Consider the following 8,401-nt stretch of genomic DNA (forward strand, 5'->3'; position numbering starts at 1 on the left):
ATCAACGTTTCTGAAATGAAAAAGATAGACTTAAAGTGTAATCCAGTCGAATTCTTTTTCAGAAACGCACCATTTTATATAGATCTTTTCTCGTAATAACGAGATCTTTTCTCGTAATAACGAGAAAACTAACTCGTAATAACGAGAAAATTAATAACGAGAAAACTAACTCGTAATAACGAGAAAATTATCTCGTAATAACGAGATCTTTTCTCGTAATAACGAGAAAATTATCTCGTAATAACGAGATCTTTTCTCGTAATTACGAGATCTTTTCTCGTAATAACGAGATAACTAACTCGTAATAACGAGATCTTTTCTCGTAATAACGAGATAATTAACTCGTAATAACGAGATCTTTTCTCGTAATTACGAGATAAAAATATTTTTTTATGTGGCCCTATTCGGCTTTCGTACTTCTTCGGTGTTCTGTCCTGTTGTAAATTTGGAATCTACAGGGTGGGTGTAAATACAAAATTTTCTACAATAATGGCTCTAAGACTGAAGGGGGTAAATCATTATGGTGAATAATGCTGAACAACTTCATGAAGATACACGATGCTTATAAGAAATAAATGAAAGAAAGCAGAGTACTTTCTTCATCTATTTTTTTTAAAAGAGGGAAACTCAATACCAGAAAATCCATACTTTCCCTTCATTACCTAAAAAACAACTAAGTGGCTTTATCAGTTGTTTTCTTTTCTTAGTGACGTCTTCCGTCTTGCATTTCAACCGCAGTTATTTTTTCCATGACAATTTGTTAAACATAACACGTATTCACATATCAAAACATTTGTAAATAGGTATGAAAACTGTGTGAAGTAGGAGGTGAATTGGGGATAGGCTCACGCCGGCGTGCGTCTGCAGGTGGCGATAAAACCGATTATCTTCTGCTGCATTATCCTTTAATTCACATGTAGGTGGATTGTTGATGCTAAGTCAGCAGCATTTGTGTATATATTTTGTCATATGTCAGATAGGTAAAACGAGCTAAGGGAGATAACTCTAATAGTTTGATAGGCACCATTTCTAATAGTGCAAAGACTCGGAGGACGAAGAAATGCATGCGAGAGTATTACTTGATTATTTCATTTCATAAAATTTATACATGTATATTAATTATTGTAACGCAGATAATTTATGTGTTTATTAAATAGAACCATAGTTTTCATTCTCTCGACAAGATAAGATCTTCCAGGATAATTTTCGCGCAATCCTTCTAAGTAAGAAAAAAGCCATCATATTACATTCATTCTTAGAATGTGTCTATGGTAATTTTATACGTGTAGCTATATGTCACTCTTGTATCGAGTCATTCGGCAAAGACATGGACCAATGTACACACAGACAGTGGCGGATTTAAATTCTTGTGCACAATGTTATATCGTACAAAAACATAACCATGAACTTCGCGCGAACTTTTACCTTAATTATTCTTACTCCCCCACGAATTCTTGTTAAAGATTTTGCGCTAAAGTCTTATTTTAAGCACTTTTAATAAAACAAAACTTGCCAACGTTTCAAGTCACGGTCCGAAGTCTGCAGAGAGGATTCCATATTGGTCGTGGTTTGTTGGGGATTTATTTGCATGTGAAAATTACATATAAAGATTGTGCAATGTGTTTGTGTTTTTTAAAATATTCCCTGTTCAAGCTGGTTAAATAAATGCACTTTTAAACGTTTCTTTGAACCGTATATGTTTGCCATGTGTATTCGTTCCACTCCGCTCACCAAAAACAGAACGGAACAGGATAACCGAACCTACACGTAAATAACGTGCATACACCAGTCTTTATTTTATTGACAACAAAACGGTCTTTTCTTAACAACATTTAATACATATTGTTATTTGTTATAGTGGATAACTATGATATAATATACAACTATATTACCCGTTATATAATGAGAATTTGATATAAAAAGAGTACTTAAAAAGATACTATAAATTGTAAAAATTGCGTGGAAATGTGCACAATTAAAAAAAATAATAGATACATATAAATTTTTATTGAATATATATCATTAAGAGTATTAAGAATTATGTAAAATAGTGAATACAATTATCATATCAGCAAAATAAAGACTTCATTTGATATGGTTACAATATCAAAGAATTGTAATAGATGAACCAATCGATTGTCGGACAAAGGTAAGAATTTTAGGGAGTACACTACAAATTCTATTCACTAATGGCATTCTAATTTCTTAAAGCTAAATGCACAGTATGAGGTAAATAACTCATGCATTGACTGCGAAGATCTAGTTATCCAAGGTAACTGAAATAAACCAAGGCCATGGCTATGACAAATACCACCAGGAACTTGTGGACGGTATGGAAGAAAAACCACGAGAAGCTCCGAGAGTCGTGAACCATGTGCGGTCCTTCCAGACAGCCGAAGATTGCCGCCAACGTGAGTGCGAGGACAAAGGCGTCCTCCCAGCGACTGACGGACCAAAAGGAGCTGTAATAAAGTAAAAAAAACGTGTATAAACTCATCACCTAGCAAAGTGTTGACGTTGTAACAAGATGGGGCCAATAGAATATGAAGCTTTATATAAAGAATTAAAATCCTTTCTACAGTGAAAATATTGATATAAGATTGTTAAGAAGAAAATACATGTATATCTTTTTTTGTATCAATGAAAAGTGGTAAAAGGGCTTAAAATATTTACATATGTTCAGGGGTAGCAGCAATAAAGCAGTAGGTAACTGGACTTACTCCATAATGAACTTGACAGCAATGACCAGCCCGGCGTCGCAGACAATGGCTGCCAGCATGTAGCGGTCCCCGGAGCGGCGCCCCCACGGGGAGTGGTGATTGTACCAAAACACACTGACCACCTCTGCCAGGATGCCTGCTATAATCATAGACAGACTGAACTGGATTCTGAGCTCGGCCATGATTCTGGAAAGATTTATAAAAGTTTCCTATTATATGATCATAATCGAACTTTAGTTCGAACTATCTGCCTTTTTCCTGGCTTTTATTTGACGGACACGTCAAATATCAAAATCGTAAAAAATTCAAGAAAAAAAGGGGGGAAAAGTGACTAGTTTTCATGGCTTATTGAAAATTCTTCATAACATTACACATGTTATAAACCGACTTTTAAAAAAAAAACCTTTACTCGTTAGTTTTCTGCATGACAAGCGAGATAACTCAGAAAATAGAATGTACATTGTAAACAAATGCGCGTTGGGCGGGGTATTACACATGATGCAGAGGGTGCATCTCATAACAACTGATAACCATTACTGTATAGGAATACATGAGTTCAATATCTGTGACTTTTTAAATTCAAAACTTGTAACCGATAAAATATTAACGAAACGACAGTATTTAGTTACATGATCAATGGTTCTGTTTACAAACCACTCTGCACACAATAGGTTATAGTTCAAATGTGGATCAATTGACATGATTGAAGACCACAATAAACTATAAAAAAAGGACGATCAACTTTAAAGTGCAGAATTAAACACGCACCAAATCTATGTTATTGCCTACTTTAATACTATCATCTAAAAGTTACTAGATAATGATTGTCCTGCTTACCTTGTGAAATTTGTATTCAGCGTGACCTAGATTTACTGGTAATGAAAACCAATGAAAGGTTAGCGTGGGCGTTACGAAGTGGGGATCACTGCTTCTCAGGGATTTATCCTATATTAATCAACTTTACTGTAACAGCTCCGATGTGGTCTAGTGGTTAGGATTCCTGGTTTTCACCCAGGCGGCCCGGGTTCGATTCCCGGCATCGGAACGACATTTTTTTCCTTTAATTTTTATTAATAGCCATTTATTACATCAACATATTTCTGAAAAATGTATAGTACAATTTAGTTTTATTCAAATTGATGTCCTTTTAATTCCAGTGCTAAAAATTCACAAAAGTCAACTTTAATTACCCAGACACACAGTAAAAAAATATTGTGATGTATGTGTATGATTTTTTAAAATCGAACTGTATCTAACACCACAACAATAACCAAACTGACGAGAAACTTCTGGAAGGCACTGATCAGAAAGAACATCGTGCTAAGGACACCACCGCTGACCTCGTGTGGTGCCTGAAGGCCCACATACAGAGTGGTCACATATAGCGACAGAAGGGCGGAGTCCTTCAGTCCACGCGCCCGCCACAGAGTCCTGAAACGTAAAAGTCAGCTTATTAACAAGGTTTAAAATATATATAATTATAAGTAAACATACAGTGTATCATACCTTTTTTTAAACACACAAAAACATACAAATGAAAAATGATCATGCATATACTTTTAAAGCCATCATAAGGTAATACAATGTATATTAATATATTGCCTTACTCTTTAGTGTATTTCAATACACAGGCCAGTGCACAATTGGCTAAAACCCCGGTGTAAAAATATCTGGTCAGGTACCACTGCCATCCCCAGCTAATAACTTCAGCAGCCACCACCGCCACCACCACCACCATGGAACCACTTAAAAACGGGGATGTTTTCATGATGGCGGATATCTACATGAACCGGATTTTTTCCTCTGGCGCTGTCTCCAAACACCCGAAGAATTCAGCTGACGTAGTTGTATCAAGGTTTGTTTGCTTGTATGATGAACCCATTTGTAATGCAAGTACTAGTACATGTAAAATGTACAGGTTTCAGAGTAACGATATACATGTACCCGGCAATCAGACGCGGCAATTTAAGCCGAATTCTCTGGCAATGTCAATTTATTTTTATTTTTAAAGACTTTGCAATTTTCGATATGCCAGCCTGTGAAGCAAAGGTATCTGAAACGTTAGATATATAATGTACTGTTAAAACAAAAAAAAACAATAGACTGGTATATTATAGGTGCTCAAGTTTAGATGTGCTTTTATGTAAATAAATAAAAACACGGCGTCCAATCACCGTGTACTTAACACAGGATGAATGACCATCTTTAAGTTCTCCTTAAAGACAGCTTGAAGGTGCTTAAAGGTAGCTTAAAGACGATCTGTAAACCACCTTTAAGCTACAATTGTGCTTAAAGGTGACTTAAAAAAGCGTAACGATGGCTTAAAGGCAGCTTAAAGACTATCTTAAAGACTATCTTAAAGCCACCTTTAAGGACAACTTATACATGTAGGTCCTTAATGTCTAAACTTCTATAAGCCACCTTTAAGTTACCTTTTAAGTCATCTTTAAGTCATCTTTAAGCCATTAAAAAAATTTAATTCAATACTGTGCATAATTTAGCAACAAAATGTATAAATTTTATGATAGAAAAGGTATTAAGGCCGGGTATGCGACATATTTACCCTTATACATTTACATGTATTTAAATAATTAACCCCCATTTATGATCACCGGTACAGTAATTAATTAGCCTCTAGATTTTACTCTTACATACATCTTTAATTTGTAGACGTAACATTTTTAAAACCCAGAGTTAGGAAATCATACTTTGAGAATGAATTACAAATGTAAATAAACTTTCATTCACTAGACTTTTCGTATACACGTAGATACTGAGATTTCAACGCCATTAGAAACCCTTACGTGCACCTGGGCACACGACACACCTGTTGTGTATATCTTGTATATTCTGTGTTAGTTCCAGGGGTTTTCTTACGTTGGACAAACAATAGGCTCTAATTAGATATACACAAACGAACAAAACTATGTCTGGACAAACAAAGCAGTAATACCCCACCCGATATAACAAAGGCAGTTGAGAGTCTTTTCATCTTTAACATGTGTCTAGCAGATCTAGAATTAGACCTAAATATAATTAAAATTGAAAAAAATACATATCTTAAACCGATTATTAAATCAAATCATGCATTATTCGTTCATATTCTATTAATTTATAATAGGAAACAAACATACTTTAATATAATTTCATGCGCAGATTTAGATATAGAGACTGCGCTCACCCCTACAATAATTTTGAACCACCCCCCCCCCCCCCAAAAAAAAAGACTTTAACAACGGTAATCTGTGTCCATTGGAGCGGTGTTGATGATAGCGACCCGTGTTCAATTCAATGGAGCGACAATTAAAACCGCCTGGAACACCCCCACCCTTCCTTGGAAATTATATCATCACTCGGATCACCCCCTCCCATTCCTATAAAAGAGCTTTTGCATTTAATTTATATATTCAAGATGAATCTGTTCAGCTTGATCAAACTTGACTTAAAGGAACCTTAAAGATGGTGTAAAGACAACTTAAAAGGAGCGTAAATGCCACTTAAAGATGGCTTAAAGATGGCTTAAAGGTGACTTAAAGAAGTTTGGACATTAAGGACCTATAAGCTCAGCTTAAAGGTGACTTAAAGGTTGTATATTCTTTAAGCCACCTTTAAGGACTTGCTTAAAGATTGTTTTTCGCCCTGTGTAAATTATGGAAAAAAACTAGTTATAGGTCGCAGATTTCTTTGAGCTGGGAACCTGAGGTCGTTAATTGAATAACACCTACCAATTTGTAAGTACTACCTATACATGTACAGCTACATGTATAATATTATAGTGCATCTTGTAAAGAAAAACAACAAAAAGCTGCAAATTACTACAGTAAGTATTAATTTATTGAACTAATATCGTTTAAATCTCTCCATTACAAACAACATGACGAAGGTGATGGCGAACTTGTGGACCACGTGGACAAAGAAGTAGGTGAAGCTGTGAGTATTGTGAACCACGTGGGGCATCTGGTACCCCAGATACAGCAGGGCCAGCCACATGCTTAGTACTGCAGTATCCTCCCAGTTCTTGGGGTCCCAGAAGTTCCTATTCAAAAAGAGAAAAAGTACAGATTTTGAAATAGCAACAAAACATTAACAGTATTCATTTAGCCTAATTTTTCTCTAACACGTGTTTGCTATATAACCAAAATATTCTTTGAATCCATTGTTTAAAAAAGTTGGTTTTCATGCATGCTTCAAATGACATACGACTTCACATAGGACTAGAAAGAGTAACCATGTCGTAAGAATAGGGCTTATTCTACAAAGACAAGCATGTACGACTGTAGGCTTATTCAAGGAATTTAATTCCTACGACAGGCGTGGATCCAGAATTTGTTCATAGGGTTCAAGGGAGGAATTTATATTATGGGGATGGGTGTATCGCCTTTTTTATGGGGGTTGTAGTATCGTCTTTTTTTCTGCAACTTAACAGTCTGAATTTAAGGAGGCTGGGTGGTCAACAAATTAAGCACCAGATCTACCTCATATTTAAAAAAAATGACTTGAAGTTGTTAATAGCTACATGTGTAAACTATTAATTAGTACAGAAAATTTTAAAAAATATTTTCACTTTAGAATTTGAATGTTTTTCTTTATCTTTATATGACTCTTTTTTAAAGGGAGATTTATAAAGTCTAAAAATGACCACGACCTTAATTAGTCTGCATTAATAATGTGTGTGTGGGTGGGTGGATGGGGGGAGAGGGATCTTACCCACCCCTTTCAATCCGCGCAAAGACACGAAATCGTCTGATGATCACTTACTCTTTGATGAGTTTCAGTATGTAGACGAGAACACAGTCGGCGATGATGGCGGCGATGATGTTGCGGTGACCCAGGGAGTGATACCAGGGGGAGTAGTGTGTGTACATGACCACACTCACGATCTCCGCGGCCAGTACCGCCAGCACCATGGCGATGTTAAACTTCACCCGTATCTCGGCCATCCTTCAGTCTACAAATCAAATATAAATATATGTCTTTTCCTTATAGTAAAACTACATGTAGTTATGAGATTCAACATAAACATTGTGTACTAAAATATTCGTGATTCGTTTGTAAATGGCACTTGTTGTCAAGATGAGCCAAGAGTGAACAGGATATCTCCTCTTCTGTTTCCTGCTAAACAAACTAGTACTGAGACAGACAAGTGAAACTCAGCATAGATAACGTAGACCACCATAATGTTTATCAGGTAAATCATAAATGCTAGTTCTTTGTTACAAATATGCTAACTTGTATTACCCTACAATTTCAAGAAAATTGCAATCGCTCGGCTGTTTAGATGATAAAACATACATTAATGCACAAAAATCTTCTCAGTGCAAAACATAAGAGGTACCAGATATATGAAGTAAATACTTGCCTCTGTGGTTTGGGTGGAGTATTCTTTTTTTTCTCGGGTGTCAACTGGTTTTAAATCGTAGGCGGTATTCTCTGTGCCTCTCAACACAACAGTATTTGCACTTAGCAAATCTAGGTCATCGAATTCCTATACAATCAATTACTGGGATGACCATTCAGCTCAACAGCGTTTGGTCAGCTCGTGTTTACTTTAGCTCGATGATGTTAACACAGAACTCTCTTTCAGGAATAATACCACATCTTCAATAATCGTCATGGGTCATGGTTTCCCGTCAAAAATATTTTTTCTGCCGATCATTCAACTATGCCGACCTCGAAAATAC

General features: G+C 35.9%; 2 protein-coding genes and 1 non-coding gene across 4 annotated transcripts; 1 reads left to right on the forward strand and 2 right to left on the reverse strand.

Annotated features, from left to right (window-relative positions):
- Positions 1 to 1,817: 1,817 nt before the first annotated feature.
- Positions 1,818 to 3,699, reverse strand: LOC105325420 (uncharacterized). Of its 2 annotated transcripts, none has more exons than XM_011424973.4 (3): positions 3,558 to 3,699; positions 2,721 to 2,906; positions 1,818 to 2,462 (listed from the first exon to the last, which is right to left on the reverse strand). In XM_011424973.4, exons 2-3 carry the CDS (start codon positions 2,900 to 2,902, stop codon positions 2,264 to 2,266), a joined length of 381 nt encoding a protein of 126 aa, XP_011423275.1. In that variant the 5' UTR covers positions 2,903 to 2,906; positions 3,558 to 3,699; the 3' UTR covers positions 1,818 to 2,263. The 2 variants fall into 2 exon arrangements, with proteins under 2 accessions (XP_011423275.1, XP_034314116.1); XM_034458225.2 differs by lacking the exon at positions 3,558 to 3,699 and adding an exon at positions 3,350 to 3,491.
- Trnae-uuc (transfer RNA glutamic acid (anticodon UUC)) lies at positions 3,694 to 3,765 on the forward strand. The gene has a single exon. It is a non-coding gene; the product is annotated as a tRNA-Glu (tRNA).
- Positions 3,766 to 6,528: 2,763 nt separating this feature from the next.
- On the reverse strand, positions 6,529 to 8,343 carry LOC105325421 (uncharacterized). Its single transcript, XM_011424974.4, has 3 exons — positions 8,080 to 8,343; positions 7,479 to 7,668; positions 6,529 to 6,756 (listed from the first exon to the last, which is right to left on the reverse strand). Exons 2-3 carry the CDS (start codon positions 7,658 to 7,660, stop codon positions 6,561 to 6,563), a joined length of 378 nt encoding a protein of 125 aa, XP_011423276.1. The 5' UTR covers positions 7,661 to 7,668; positions 8,080 to 8,343; the 3' UTR covers positions 6,529 to 6,560.
- Positions 8,344 to 8,401: the final 58 nt, after the last annotated feature.

The sequence above is a fragment of the Magallana gigas genome, chromosome 7 (assembly GCF_963853765.1).
Source record: "Magallana gigas chromosome 7, xbMagGiga1.1, whole genome shotgun sequence".
Lineage (NCBI taxonomy): Eukaryota > Metazoa > Mollusca > Bivalvia > Ostreida > Ostreidae > Magallana > Magallana gigas.

Bases quoted from the DNA above. Each gene is read 5' to 3' on its own strand.
- LOC105325421 (XM_011424974.4), bottom strand. From the start codon at position 7,660: ATGGCCGAGATACGGGTGAAGTTTAACATCGCCATGGTGCTGGCGGTA. The intron at 6,757-7,478 runs GTAAGTGATCAT...CTTTTTGAATAG, and splicing joins ATACTGAAACTCATCAAAGA to GAACTTCTGGGACCCCAAGA.
- LOC105325420 (XM_011424973.4), bottom strand. From the start codon at position 2,902: ATGGCCGAGCTCAGAATCCAGTTCAGTCTGTCTATGATTATAGCAGGC. The intron at 2,463-2,720 runs GTAAGTCCAGTT...ACTTTATTACAG, and splicing joins GCTGTCAAGTTCATTATGGA to CTCCTTTTGGTCCGTCAGTC.